At 45.9% G+C, this 16,086-nt stretch overlaps 1 protein-coding gene across 1 annotated transcript in view; it reads left to right on the top strand.

Moving 5' to 3' along the window:
* The window catches only part of slc9a1a (solute carrier family 9 member A1a), an 85,532-nt gene that overhangs the window by 28,601 nt on the left and 40,845 nt on the right, over nucleotides 1-16,086 (top strand). The window contains exon 2 of the mRNA XM_056285699.1: nucleotides 14,077-14,549. Coding sequence (XP_056141674.1) covers nucleotides 14,077-14,549 — 473 coding nt within the window. The remainder of the gene's footprint in view (nucleotides 1-14,076; nucleotides 14,550-16,086) is intronic.

The following is a 16,086-nucleotide window of genomic DNA, read 5'->3' as shown; positions in this document are numbered from 1 at the left end:
GTCATGTGATATGCTACTTCAGCACCCTTTAACAACAAATATTATTGGGACCGCCACAGAAACTACTATTACTACCACTACAATTGGAGATGAGCATTTAATATCCAGGAATTCATATTGTAGATACTACCACGGACTATCCCTTTAACACATCGGCCATAATTTTGAACATTGCTCATACACGGTCCGGCCATATATACACCTAGTCATGTTCAGTTGATTATGCTTCAGCCCTTTTAAAATACTGTTGGTCAAGAATTGATGCTGTGACATTTCTTGGAAGTGATTCTAAATCACTGTTATGGGGGTGTCCTGGGAGTGTGGCGGTCTATTCTGTTGCCTACCAACACGAGGGTCACCGGTTCGAATCCCCGCGTTACCTCCGGCTTGGTCGGGCGTCCCTACAGACACAGTTGGCCGTGTCTGTGGGTGGGAAGCCGGATGTGGGTGTGTGTCCTGGTCGCTGCACTAGCGCCTCCTGTGGTCGGTCGGGGCACCTGTTCGGGGGGAGGGGGAACTGGGGGGAATAGCGTGATCCTCCCACGTGCTACGTCCCCCTGGTGAAACTCCTCACTGTCAGGTGAAAAGAAGCGGCTGGTGACTCCACATGTATGGGAGGAGGCATGTGGTAGTCTGCAGCCCTCCCCGGATCAGCAGAGGGGGTGGAGCAGCGACCGGGACGGCTCGGAAGAGTGGGGTAATTGGCCAAGTATAACTGGGGAGAACAAGCTGGAAAAATAAAAAAAAAGAATGACGGTTATGGGAAGGGTCAGGCATTTTTTCGATTTTAGCAATTCTGGTTCCAGTTCTGCCCCTTGGCTCCTGTTCTTATTGAATCCCAGTTTCAGTTCTTGTCATGGTTTTTGAGGAAGAAACCAAGGTGTTTTTTAAATCAAAAACTATGATGTCAGTGTACTATTTGAGGTTTAGGATGCTGGTCATGTACCTGCAATATTACACTCAAATTACTGAACCTAGGTACTGTTATTTATTAGAATGCTAATTGTACCGTCATTAGATACACCAACTACAGCAAGTCGGTTTTAATAAATAATAGGAGAATCTAGGCGGCACGGTGGCCCAGTGCTTATAGGGTCACCTCACAGCAAGAAAGTCCTGGGTTCGAGCCCCGGGGTAATCCAACCTTGGGGGTCATCCCAGGTTGTCCTCTGTGTGGAGTTTGCATGTTCTCCCCGTGTCTGTGCGGGTTTCCTCCGGGGGCTCCGGTTTCCTCCCACAGTCCAAAGACATGTAGGTCAGGTGACTCGGCCGTACTAAATTTCCTGCCACCCATTACTGCTGGGATAGGCTCCAGCATCCCCGGGGCCCTGAGAGCAGGATAAGCGGCTTGGATGATGGATGGATGGATTAGGAGAATCTAAAGAAGTATTCTTTAAATAACAGGCCATCATTCGTGCATTTTGACCACCTGAATGATGGAAACTCATCAGCTGGGAGAGAATATGATCCATCCGTCCGTCCATTATCTAAACTGCTTATCCTGCTCAGGGTCGCGGGGAAGCTGGAGCCTGTCCCAGCAGCCATCGGGCGGCAGGTGGGGAGACGCCCTGGACAGGCCACCCGGCCATCTTGTCACTGCTCAGTGACATTCATTCGGAGTCATGTCAGCGGTGAACAGTGTACCTGCCAGCAGCTGTCTGCTGAGTTACTGGAGGAAAGGTCATTTTACTTGGTGAATTCAATATTGATGAGTACGTTCAGGCAGATGACGAAAGACTTTTATAGACTTTGTGACGATAAATGTATTTCGCTTGTTTTACAAACACATCCAAGACTAGGCTTTAGGATTCCATAAGCGACTTTGAAACTCGTCTGTCATGACAACTCCCTGGTTTTAGGACATTTGTAAATGTCTTGATACCAAACCCTACTAATGAGTGGGTGTGTCAAAGGACATTGTGTTGTTCTGAAGCTAATTTATTCAGTTGGGTAATCAGTTTGCAGATGGCATGCAGTTAATTAGACTTGAAGCTGCTGTGTGTGAGTCTGTAGTGAGTGCAGTGTCTTTCTTCTACAAGCTGTCCCTACAGCGTCTTCATTTTGTGTGGACAGTGTGGACAGGGAGTCTGTATATGGTGACTATCCTATGTCAAATGTCACTTTGACCTTGAAACCTTTTTTCTTTTTTTGGGGGGGTGGGGGGGGTTCTGCCCTTTTTCTCCCCAATTGTACTTGGCCAATTACCCCGACTGTTCTGAGCCGTCCCGGTCTCTGCTCCACCCCCCTGCTGATCCGGGGAGGGCTGCAGACTACCACATGCCTCCTCCCATACATGTGGAGTCTCCAGCCGCTTCTTTTCACCTGACAGTGAGGAGTTTCACCAGGGGGACGTAGCGCGTGGGAGGATCACGCTATTCCCCCCAGTTCCCCCTCCACCCTGAACAGGCGCCCTGACCGACCAGAGGAGGCGCTAGTGCAGCAACCAGGACACATACCCACATCCAGCTTCCCACCCGCAGTCACAGCCAATTGTGTCTGTAGGGATGCCCGACCAAGCCGGAGGTAACATGGGGATTCAAACTTGTGATCCCTGTGTTGGTAAGCAACAGAATAGACCACCATACCACCCGGACGCCCTTAACTTTGAAATCTACAGTGAAAGAGAAACATATTCTTTCTGATGCTTCGTCGTCCTTCAGCAAATCTTGACAAAGCTGGAGAATTCACATGCTTTTCTCCACAAGAGCCTTTAAAGAAGAGAAAGAGGCTGATGTGGGGTGAATGTATGCTGCTTTTAGAAGAAGGAAGAGTCATCAAAAGATCTCTGTTTGTCCACCTGGCCAGATAAGCCTCCAAGGAGATGTGGGCAACACCCCATTTCCCTGTAAGTTTCTTGGAAACGACAGCAGCGCTCATCCCCTGACATCTCTGTGGAGAAAGGAGGCCTCCATGGACCGTTTAATTAAAACAGAGGCTCCTTGACTTAGACATCCTAAAAGCTAGCTCAGCTGGAGCTTTGAAAACACAGCTGCATGTGCCCCCTCTATCCCACAGAGTTGCACTTGTAGTACTTGAAAAACACTAACTAACAAAAAAAAACACTGACACACTGACATTTTGTTTTCCTCAGTCAGCCCAAATTGCACTTCCCTACAGCCCTCCTTTGTGCTCATCCTTGATAGGGAGGAACGCTGGTTCGAACGGGGAGTCGAAGAGGCCATCTATGTGAAGAGGGAACGACCGTCCCTGAACCGTTAATGCCTCCCTCCCAGGTTATCAGCCCCAGCCCACCTTAGCTATATTTACAATAGATAAACAGTTTCTCAATGAGTGACCTAATTTTTCAGTACATCAGACTTTGGGAAAACATACATTGGCTTGTCGGCATTGGAAAAAAGGAGATAATTGACCTTTGAACATGTTAACTCCTTGCAGGCAGTGGAAATAAGAGTAAAACTGTGGATGTCGTATTTGAATTGACAGAAACATGGAGCGTAATGAAGAAGTAGAAGGTAAGGGATAGGGTTAGGGTTCTATGTGAAGAGGGAACGACTGTCACTGAACCGGGGGGGGGGGGGGCTAAGAGTTCATCTGTCGCCATCTTACAATGCTGTGATTGCAGCTATTCCCCAGTCCTCTGTGAATAGTACACATGGCCATCGAAATGCTAGTTAATGGTCAGGGTAATTTGCATATGAAACCAATCGTTGGTTTAGGTCGTTATGCAACTGTATTGTTTATAAGGGTGGGGACACCTGCAGTCAGGTGAGACTGAAGAGGTCACTTAGGCCCCTTTTCCACTACATGGTACCGCCTCAACTCAACTCAACTTTTTCGTTGTCCATTACTGGAAAGTACCGGCATTTTGGTGACTGTTACCACTTTTCTGGTACCACCTTTGTCGAGGTTCCAATAAAACTGGAGCGGGTACCAAAATCAATGCAGTCCAGCTCCACTGAGGGCTACTGTTATGGTGATGGAAAACGACACTCGTCGAGTCGAGTCAAGCCGGTACCATGTGGTGGAAAGGGGGCGTTAGATGAGTGATGAAACGTCTCTCTTGATAAACATTGTGTGTCCAGATGAACTGGTTCAGCTTTCTGGTATTTCCTTACCTCAATTATTGAGCATGCATCAAGACATACCTATCCAAAATGTTAGTCTAGTTTTAATAGAGTATTCTATTTGAGTTTTAAAATTAAGGTCCCTTATTTTCACTGTAAATGACCTATTTTCCACCACTTCCATGGATGCTTATCTTCTACATGGATCTGTTGGAGGCCTCGCCGTAAGAGATGAAAGATGTTGGGGAGGGTAATTTTAATATGATTGTTTTTTTCTGATCTCTGTTGCGATATTAAAGACTAAAATACAGGCTTGTGGTGATACACAATTGAGGGTAGATTCACCAGGGGCTGCTGCTCCTTTAAGGCAGACGTTCAGAGTGCTGACGTAGGCTCTGCTTAGAGTTTCCGGGGTGGAGCCATGTTTGCAGCAGCCTAGCGGTTGGTCGGCTGGTTGCCACGAGAGATTGTGCTGTATCGGTGTCGTTTTGTGTGGCGAGTAAACGGAATTGACTCGACTCGATCTCTCCGTCTCTTCTTTCTGCACTCCCACAGGCTCATAATTCCACCAGATATAGGCAATTGTCAAAGCTGTATTTGCAAAGATTTTGTTCAGCCCTACCTGGCCACTACAGAACAAATAGGGGGATTTGGTTATGTTTATTTATTGGCTGTTCCAGCATACTTGTTGTGTGAGGTTTGGCAAAGGGGAGCTCACCTGAGCTATTTACCTGCTGGCCCCGCCTCTTTCTTAAAAGGGACAATGGAGATGCTGCTACGGCCATCCATGCTTGTCCTGAGACTAGGGCCATGCTTACACGTTTTTATTTTAAAACGAAAACGTTCTCCGTCCACATAAGCGTTTTAGCACCGTTTCAGAAATAATCTCCTCCCTTACTGAAACACCTGAAAATGCATATCACATGACCATTCACAGACACTGGGCATGGGCGTGCTGGTGTGAACAGGAAACAGATTTACTACTCTGCGGTTGGTTGCTTAGTTGCAGAAAGTACTATGGAGAGGGAAGAGCAATGGCGGAAAGTAAGACCAGAGATTTCTTTGCTTGGACTGACGACGAGTTGGGACTGTTACTGAAAGCAACGCATGAGCATAAGGTGGTCAAGGCGGCAGAAAACATACATTGTGAGTCGTCGCAAAGCAGTTGCTCAAATCATAGCTTTCCCCCTGCGCATGTAGGCAGCGGTAGCATTATAAAATGCAGAATTTAACTGCACAACAGCTGCTAGCATGGACAGCAAGATCAGCAACACCTGTCATTTGTTGTCCATGTTGAATTAACCACTGGTGATCATGGGTGATGCCGTTTGTGTTCTTCCACAAGTGTCACATGACAGGGGTACAACAAATCTGGAAAGGACACATAATGACTGATATGACCCATTCAGGACGCAAACGTGGGTGTCTGCCCAGTTTTCAAACTAAAACGGGTTCAGCAGCATTTTCAAAAGCCTCCATGTTAGGGGTTCAGAAACGCTGGAGTAGTGTGGCTGCTTGGTGTAAACATAACAAAAATTATGCATTTTAAAGCAAAAACGTAGAAGGACTAGCATACGTGGGTATTTTTTACATGGTAGCTTTTTCAATGCGTTTTGGCTTTTCATCCACAAACTGCCTCTACAATATTACTACAATATACTTGTACAATATACAATACAATATATAATATCGTACAATATAATTGTACCATATACAATATAGAATATACGGTAACACTTTAGTATGGGACCATTAATTAGGTGCTTATTAGCATGCAAATTAGCAACATATTGGCTCTTAATTGGTCATTATTACGTACTCATTAATGCCTTATTCTGCATGGCCTTATTATACAACCAGTAAGCCATTAACTATGAGTTTTCCCTCTATAACCTCAGAAGTATTGCTTATTAGTAGTACCATCTCAATATGCTTTGCTTAGTATGGCCTTTATAAGGTGGTAGTACCACAAGAAGAGTTATTCTCCCTTACTAACACTTAATGAATATGGTCTGTTCTTACATAACGAAACACAAAACTACAAGTGTTCATAGTGTTAAATTACTCTAAATTAAGTTTTTGTTACTTAGAATATGTTCCCCATACTAAAGTGACATCCTGATCATTACTAATTCACTAGTAATTAAGTTTTTTTTATGTTCCCCATACTAAAGTGTTACCGAATATACTTGTATAACCAAAGTGAGAGCTGTGTCCACATTCTCGGCACAAAGTCAAACATGTTTTCGGTGGGTGTTGGACTCCACCAAGGTTGTCCCTTGTCTCCGATTCTGTTTGTGCTATTCATGGACAGGATCTCAAGGCGCAGCCAAGGTGAGGAGTGTGTCTGTTTTGGGAACCTCAGAATTGCCTCTCTGCTCTTTGCAGATGATGTGGCTCTTTTGGCTTCATCAGAATGCGACCTCCAGCATGCACTGGGGTGGTTTGCAGCTGAGTCAGCACCTCCAAATCTTAGGCCATGGTTCTCTACTGGAAAATGGTGGCTTGCTCCCTCCGGGTTGGGGATGAGTTATTGCCTCAAGTGAAGGAGCTCAGGTATTTAGGGTCTTGTTCATGAGTGAGGACGTTGTATTGGACGTTGTACTGGACCGTTGTGGTGAAGAGGGAGCTGAGCCAGAAGGCAAAGATCTCAATTTACCAGTCAATCTTCGTTCCAACCCTCACCTATGGTCATGAGCTTTGAGTCGTGACTGAAAGGGTGATGTTGTGGATACAAGCAGCTGAAATGAGTTTCCTCCGTAGGGTGTCTGGGTTCAGCCTTATAGATAGGGTGAGGAGCTCGGAAATCCAGAGGGAGCTCAGAGTAGAGCCGCTGCTCCTTCGCATCGAAAGGAGCCAGTTGAGGTGGTTCGGGCATCTGATTAGGATGCCTCCTGGCGCCTTCCTTTGGAGGTTTTCAGGGCACGGCCAACTGGGAGGAGACCCTGGGGTAGACCCAGAACTTGCTGGAGGGACTACTTGTCCAATCTGGCCTGGGAATGCCTTGTGATCCCCCAGGAGGAGCTGGAGGGCAATGCTGGGAGAGGGACGTCTGGAGTGCTCTACTTGGCTTGCTTCCACCGCGACCCGAACCCGGTGAAGTAGCTGATGATGATGAGATGACATGAGATCCACAAACTGCATTTTAGGTCATTGAAAATTGACCTTTTGGAAAACACCTTCCAGGGTGAAGATGTTCAGAAACTCCGTTTTCACTTTTTGGCCACTGACGTCAGAGTGTGTGCTGTTAGGTCCTTTGTTTACATGAGGCAACATTTTGTGCAATGGTGAACGTGGCAAAAATAGTACTGGTTATAACCTTTCTAACAGGACATTTTACATGTTTACTCATAAATTTACATTTACTGTTCTACTATAGTGAGGAACAGATGCATCAGAATGTGCTACGGAGGTCACTGCTACATAATCCAACACCCCACTTTGCGATCAGTCCACACATATGCGCCATTGTTGGTAGCCTACCGAAAATAGCTTTTTTTTTGGGGCCTCTGATTGGCCAACATGGCTTTGGCTTTAGGGTTATATCGCCGCCTGATAGTTTGGCATGCTCTTGACAGCGCTTCCATTGTGTTTTCATTTGGATCGAGATGTTTTTTTTAAACAGTGCCCCTGTTTACAGGATTTTTAAATTTTTTTTATTTATTTCTTTATTTATTTTTCAGAACGAGAGAGGAAATATCCCATGCTCAAAAATACCCGTGTACGTGTGGACTAGACTTTAGTGCAGAGAAGCTTGAATATGGCTTTCATTCAAAGTGGTTTACAGTACTACAGATTTATAGATAGGCTATTTGAAAGCCCTGTTGAAACCCTATCCCTACCCTTGTTAGCTAGATGCTTTACCCAATAAGCTGAATGCGGACCACTTTCTGTCAGCCCTATGTTCCCTCATTCTTGTGGGTTAGCTATCAAATAAGTTAGCTGTCGGTTAAGGTTAGGTTAAGGTAAGCGATGGGTTAATGGACACGGTGCCCCAGTGGTTAGTGCTGTCACCTCACAGCAAGTAGGTCTTCAGTTTGAACCCCGGGGTTGCCCAACCTTGAGGGTCATCCCAGGTCCTTTCTGTGTGGAGTTTGCATGTTCTCCCCGTGTCTGTGGTGGTTTTTCTTCGGGTGCTCCGGTTTCCCCCAGCATCAAAAAGACATGTATGTTGGGGTTAATACTCCTGTCTGCCCCTGACGAACTGGATGGCGACTGCTCACTGCTCCTAGCTACACAGCTACGATGGGTTAAATGCAGAGAAAGGTAGGTTAGGTTAAGTGTAGGTAAGTTCAGTGAAATGGGGTTGAGAACATAGACACGCTGCCCGTGAGTGTTAGCATATTGTTTTACCAGATTGTGACTGAATGGCCTGTGTGGGCTTAAACTTGTGCATGTGTTTATGTAACCTGACGCTGCTGTGTTGAATTAATGGCACCGTGCCTGCTGGGAGTGAGCACAACCCCTGCGGCAGCACGGCAAATATAGCCAGGTGAGGAATTCTCACCATGAACCCACACTGCCTCTTCTGTGATGTCTTCATCCAATGTCCCAGCTGTCTTCATCCAGTGTCCCCAGCTGTCTTTATGAGTGCAGATGAGGTGTCCGTCTCCACTGTCATGTGCATTTGGAGCCTTTTCTATCTTTAGGCTTGTGTGACAGGATCAGTGACATAATGCATAGTGAGGTGTATTGTAAAATGTGTGTGTGGGGGCGGGGGTGGGGCGGGGAGCTTCTGCTGTAGGCCATTAGTCAGGCAGTCTCTTCTTTCAGCTTGAAAAGGCATTAATTTACATAAGTGGGCGGACATGGTTTTTAACTACATCCATTGTGACGTACGAGCCACAGTGCCTCAGGTGAAAGCAGTTAATTGTTTAAGCTTTTGTGAGTTGTATCTTACGCTTCTGGAACATGATTATTTTGTGAGTTGTATCTTACGCTTCTGGAACATGATTATTTTGTGAGTTGTGTCTTACTCTTCTGGAACATGATTATTTTGTGAGTTGTATCTTACGCTTCTGGAACATGGTTATTTTGTGAGTTGTATCTTATGCTTCTGAAACATGATTATTCTGTGAGTTGTATCTTACGCTTCTGGAACATGATTATTTTGTGAGTTGTATCTTACTCTTCTGGAACATGATTATTTTGTGAGTTGTATCTTACTCTTCTGGAACATGATTATTTTGTGAGTTGTGTCTTACGCTTCTGGAACATGATTATTTTGTGAGTTGTGTCTTACTCTTCTGGAACATGATTATTTTGTGAGTTGTATCTTACGCTTCTGGAACATGATTATTTTGTGAGTTGTATCTTACGCTTCTGGAACATGATTATTTTATGAGTTGTATCTTACTCTTCTGGAACATGATTACCAGCTTAACTAGCACGCCATTTAAAATCCCCAAATTGTTGTTGTTTCAGGGGCAATGCTCTTGTGTCGTAGGACTCTCTCTGAGTTAAGGCCTGTATGGCACATGTCTTGGAAGTCATTCTTGTTATGCAGTCAAACAAAGATGTGTCCATGAGGCATCTTTTGCATATCATTTAAATTTTCCCTTTCAATTGATAATGGGCGTGTAGGTGGGGAATGCAGCTCCGTGGTCTTTCCTCATTTATGGGACACCTATGGCCTCTGTAATTAAAGACCAGTGAGGTCACTTCGCCCAACATGTCAGTGTTGTCTTAGTGTTCAGTCATGTGTCTGTTTGCCAATGGACAGTATGTACGTACCCACTGCCTAGTCAGACAGGCTGTGGTATGTGTCTAAGAAAACATGAATGAACGAGGGGTGAGCAAGCTGCAACATGTCTAATTACTCACGAGAAGTATTGAAAGTATTTCATTCTATGTTTCCTTGGATCATGGTGAGTTTGGAAGACAGGGCTCGGAGTTGTCAAATGCCCAAGGCTCAGTATTTTCGGTTTTTATTTTTCAAAGCCATCCAGCATGCCAAATTTCGCCACAAGAGGACACTGTTACATAACCTCAAACGAACAGGAACAGCTTTTGGATCTGTGGAAACATAAAATCAGAGTGAAAATCAGTTTAAACCGATCTGCTCCTTTTAAAAAAATCTGGGTATTTTTCGGTGAAAACCGGTAAAAACTGAAAACGCTGAGGCTTGCGAGTGCCTGAGAATGACTCCTAGAATCTCAGCAAAAGTGTGACTCGGCCAGAAAATACTCCGACCTCAGTGGGACGAAGGAGTGAGTTATGAAGACTCTCAGCTCGGGAATGAGGTTCTGCTACCTTCACGTGGTCCTGTGGGACTTGGAAGACCCAGCTTTGTGAATTTGGTGATGTTTTTCATCCAGCCTGGTTAGCGTTAATGTGCAGCTTGTTGAGAGGAGAAAACCCAGTCCATAAGTGAACCTTACTGCCACTGATCTCTGCTTTTGAAAGACATTTATTGTTTTGTTTTTTTTCTGGATAATAAAGATGACAAAAACCATTCATGGATTTTTTATTTTTATTTTTTTGGATGCAGTAACTGTTTGTTCTCGAGCAGTGGAAGACTATATTTACACAATATTTCAGCAACTTGGGTATCAAAAATATTTCAGACTTTCTGACAAATGCAACCTGGTGTGTCATTCACACCATTTATTTTCCAATGGGAAACACGTTCATCTTGTTTTGATTCCTTTAGTATATCTAGCAACACATATTAACGTCCTGTGCAGGACACCGTACTTTCAGACGTTCAGCTTCTATTGAAATATAAGAACAAAAACTACCCTCACACCTAATTTGTTGATAGTGTTAGTTTTTTAAGATGTTTTAAATACAGATTGTGTGTTTGCCAAGCAGATTGTGTTATCTTGGAACAAGACCCCGAGATACTTGAACTCCTTCACTCGAGGCAACAACTCATCCCCAACCCAGAGGAGCAATCCACCATTTGCCGGTAGAGAACCATGGCCTCAGATTTGGAGGTGCTGACTCTACTCCCGGTCATTTCACACTCAGAATAATTTTATTGTGCACTAATAATTAGAGGTCTTTGTATTATCTTGCAAGGTTCCCTACCTGTGATACCCGTGTGGCTGGAAATACAAGTCTACCGCAGTAGGAGAACCCAACTCCGTTTCTCTCCCACCAGACACACCCACCCTTAACACAACGTAGAGACACTCATCTTAAACCAGGGCATGCAGGAGAGAGCCCTATAGACTAGGAGGGCCGAACCCAACACCATGTGAATCAAATCAAAAATCAATTTTATTTGTATATCACAAATTACAAATTTGCCTCAGTGGGCTTAACAGCAACACAACATCCTGTCTTTAGACCCTCTCATCGGATGAGGAACAACTCCCTAAAAAACCCTTTAACAGGGAGAAACACTAGGAAGAAAGCTCAGGGAGAGCAACAGAGGAGGATCTCTCTCCCAAGACGGACAGCGTGCAATGGATGTTGTGTTCACGCAATTTACATAATACAGCATTGAAAGAGGATAACAGAATTATAATGGACATAACATTTATGAAGAACATGATGCACAGAACACAGCATTACTCCCAAGAGAAACTGTGATGTCGATATTTTATGATGCTTTGAGCGAGGGCTAAAACAACTATTTGACATTATCAGTAATGTCAATAGAAAATTGTCAAATTTTCAAAATTGTTTAGTGCCTCTGTCGTGTGTCGGAGACCCAAGTCATTCACTTGAATGGTGATTGAAATACAGACTAGTGCCCCCCTGTGGCCATCAGCTTTCCTGATCAACAGATGGCAGATACATTGGATTTTCTCAAACTTTGCATTGTAAATGGCAGCTAGAAGTAGGAGGTAAATGGGGATAGTTTTCCCCCCTTTTCTCCCATCCACCCATCCGTTATCCAAGGCCCTTCTCCCAATCGGGGTTGCGGGATACTTGAGCCTATCCCAGCAGTCATTGGATGGCAAGCGGGGAGACACCCTGGACCTTTTTCTCCCCATCCGGCCAATATCTGGCCAATTACCCCACTCTTCTGGGTCGTCCCGGTCTCTGCTCCACCCCCTCTGCTGATCCAGGAGGGCTGCAGACTACCACATGCCTCCTCCCATACATGTGGAGTCACCAGCCGCTTCTTTTCACCTGACAGTGAGGAGTTTCACCAGGTGGACATAGCGCATGGGAGGATCACACTATTCCCCTCAGCCCCCTCCTCCCGAACAGACGCCCGACCGACCAGAGGAGGCGCTAGTGCAGCAACCAGGACACATACCCACATCCGGCTTCCCACCCGTAAACGGCGCCAATTGTGTCTGTAGGGACGCCCGACCAAACTGGAGGTAACATGGGGATTGGAACTGGGATCCCCATGTTGGTGGACAACGGACTAGACCGCTACATCACCCGGATGCCCGTAAATGGGGATAGTAACTTGTAAATAAAAGGCCTCTGTTACAGCCAGCATCTCAAGCTAAAAGGTGATGAATCGTTAGATCAGTCAGTTTACCGTAATCATCATCAGATTAGTCTGGTCAAAGTAATCGCTGCAGCAGCCCTGTTTTAAGCCGCAAAGTGAAATTATGATGACATGTTGTCGTTTTCTGTGCCCAGTATGATGGCATACACATATATTTCGTAGACTTTCATGAATGGCCTTGTCACTAAATCAAGTGGCATCAAGAAGGACTGTGGTTAGTGCTCAGAGAAGAGTCTGAGACTGCTCTCACCGAGTCCCCACAAGTCATGCACACACCCAGGCCATCTGACAGCTCTATCGATAATTACACAGCTTGTACGAATTACAGTTCAGATGTTTTTGCCACGGAGACAGATGGCACCAGATGTGAAAGTTGATGGGAGAGATTGCATCCTGGGTAAGGTCATTCATCACAAAATATTGTGTTGAGCTCACGCTCCACGCTGTGTAACGGTAATACTGGCCTTGATCCTGCCAGAGAATGTGCTGTTGACGCTCCCATCTGTGTCTCAACGCCACCTGCTGGGGACTCCTGATGGGCTCGGTAGCTCTGAGTAATTCTGATGGAGGTAGGAGTACTTCCTTAAGTTAAGAAAGTTAATAATAGGCTCTGAACCCCTGTGCCTTGGAGTGTGAACAATTTCCTACTCGGAGATGCTTGATGAGACGTGGGCGCTGCATTGCTCAGTGTTAAGATTAACGTAGTTTTCAAAAGTGGCCAAAGTAAACAATTGGCTAGCACTACGATGCACTCAGCACGTCCGCCGAGTAGCATGTCCACCGAGTTTCCTGTTTTTAGTGGTTTCACTGATATTAGCAGTGTTGCTCTGCTCCATGGGGGTGGTCACTTAACATCCATCCATCCATTATCTGAACCGCTTATCTTGTGTCTTGCTCTGAGTGTCGCGGGGATGCTGGAGCCTATCCCAGCAGTCATTGGGCGGCAAGCGGGGAGACACCCTGGACAGGCCATCACACACACACACACACACACACACACACACACACACACACACACACACACACACACACATTCATACCTAGACAATGTAGTACGGCCGATTCACCTGACCTACAGGTCTTTGGACTGTGGGAGGAAACCCACGCAGACACGGAGAGAACATGCAAACTCCACACGGAGGACGACCCGGGACGACCCCCAAGGTTGGACTACCCCGGGGCTCGAACCCGGGACCTTCTTACTGTGAGGCGACCACGTTAACCACTGCGCCACCGTGCCGCCAGTTGCTTAACATGAAAGAGAAATGTGAATTTATTGTTAGTGATGCCGGTACTCTCATGTAGGTGGTGTGTTAGAAAATATTGTTCCAACAAACATCAGCCACAGTGACCTTCAGGTGGCTGATGTTTCACATTTGAGAAGCCGTTGTTTTCCCACAGGGAGAGCAGCTGTGCCCAGCTGAGCTTTTCCGCGTTGCCACTGTGCGCTCAAAGTAGGGCTGGCACGATATCGATGTTGTATCGATATCGTGATGTAAGACCAGATGTTATCTGAGATTTTGGATACCGCAATATAGTAATATGACCAAGACAATAATTTTACACCTCTTCCCTCCCTTCCCTTCTGCGTTCCCTCTTTCCACTTTCTTCTCCCTCCACTCCACTCTGCAGGGTTCCACATGATCCCGCGCCTGTCCAGCATCGTGCCGGAGAGCTGCCTGTTGATCGTGGTGGGACTGGTGGTGGGTGGGCTAATTGAACTGGCTGGGGAGAAGGTGCCCCCAGTGCTGGACTCAAGTCTGTTCTTCCTCATCCTGCTGCCACCCATCATTCTGGACGCCGGATACTTTCTTCCCATCCGTCCCTTCATGGAGAACCTGGGCACCATCCTGATGTTCGCCGTGGTGGGCACGTTGTGGAACGCCTTCTTCGTTGGTGGCTTGCTGTACGCCGTGTGTCAGATCCAGCCGGACAACCTGTCGGAACTGAACCAGCTGGAGCTGCTGCCGTGCCTGCTGTTCGGCTCCATCATCTCGGCAGTGGATCCAGTGGCCGTGCTTGCCGTGTTCGAGGAGATCCACATCAACGAGCTGCTGCACATCCTTGTCTTTGGCGAGTCACTGCTCAACGATGCTGTCACCGTGGTAAGTAGAGGGAAGTAAATAACAAATAAGTTAGGTACACCACTGCCATTACTGCCTTTTCTTCTTTGTTTAAAGGCGTGGTGCTTGTAACACACACAGGCGACAAAAGTAGTCGGTAAATAGTCAGTATATATAAACGGGCCGCGTTTTACACAGAGCCTTCCCAGCCGCAACAGCCACTCAAAGCACTTTACAGTCAGTTAGCACCTCACATTCACCCACACATGCACACACTACCACACCCGTGGTGGTGTCAGCATGCTAGGTGCTAACAACCCCTTCATCAGAAGCAGGTAGGGGTTAGGTGTCTTGCTTGGGTTCACCTCGACATTTTTGCAAGGAAGAGCCGGGGATCGAACCAGCAACCCTCCAGTTATCAGACTGTTTTATATATATATATATATATATATATATATACACATACACCTGACCAAGCCAGAGGCAACATGAAGATTCGAACCAGCGGTACCCATGTTGGTAGGTAATGGAATAGACCACTACACTACCTGGATGCCCATACTGAAGTGATTTATGTGTTTTTTTCCTCACAACCTTTGCTGAGTGCAACTTGTACTCCAGTCTGACTTGTAGTCTGGGAAATACGGTGTGTGTTTAAACACACATATTTTCATATATAATATATACATTGTGTGTGGTGTGTGTGTGTGAATATATAATATATGTTGTGTGTGTGTGTGTGTGTGTGTGTGTCACACACACAATGTCGACCGCCTGGCAGAGTGAGAGTTGGGGGTATTTTGAACAACCCAGTGGATTGACCGTTCTCTACAAAATGCGATGCAGTATCAAACGGGACCGTATTATCAGCAGTTTCATGAGGGATCGTATGTGAGTCGAGCATAAAGGCAGAACACAAGACGGTGAAAGGCAGCTTGGCATCACACTGCTTCCCGCATACGGTTAATAGGCTAAACTAGTTTCTTGTGTTGTGGATTCATGAAATGAGCAACGTAAGCCACTGGCAGTTAATAAAATGACAAAACCTACCCATGGTGAGAGCAGCTAATTTGCATATGTGGACATCAATTAAAGGACTGAATACTCAAGTTCTTGTTCCCAGTTTACGTGCCCACTTCGATGTGAGTAACGTGAGTACTCTCATGCTTAATATCCTCCTGAATAATGGAAGAGGATTGTGGGAGTTTTGTAAAACATTGCTGCAAGGGGTCAAGAGGTATAGATGACTTTCCACATCTGTGCTACTATTTTATAAATTCAAAAAAAAACAACAATTGAGATTTGTAAATAATTATTTTTCTCAGTTATCCGTGTGAGCTGGAACGAAGTGTCTCACCCCTGAATCACTCACCTACAGTTAGGGTCCTGCACGGGCCAGAAACTCAGGCCCTAGCCAGGCCCGGCCCGTGGTGTTCAAGCCCGACCCCAGACCAACCCCCATATCACTTTAAGCTGTCTCTTACATGCCCTGTCTTTGGTGCACACAGACACACACCTACCTGTCGCGTGTAATGCACACATACATTCATCCATCCGTTATCCAAGCCGCTTATCCCAA

Source organism: Lampris incognitus, chromosome 9 (assembly GCF_029633865.1).
Source record: "Lampris incognitus isolate fLamInc1 chromosome 9, fLamInc1.hap2, whole genome shotgun sequence".
Classification (NCBI taxonomy): domain Eukaryota; kingdom Metazoa; phylum Chordata; class Actinopteri; order Lampriformes; family Lampridae; genus Lampris; species Lampris incognitus.
This window is presented reverse-complemented; position numbering and strand designations above follow the sequence as displayed.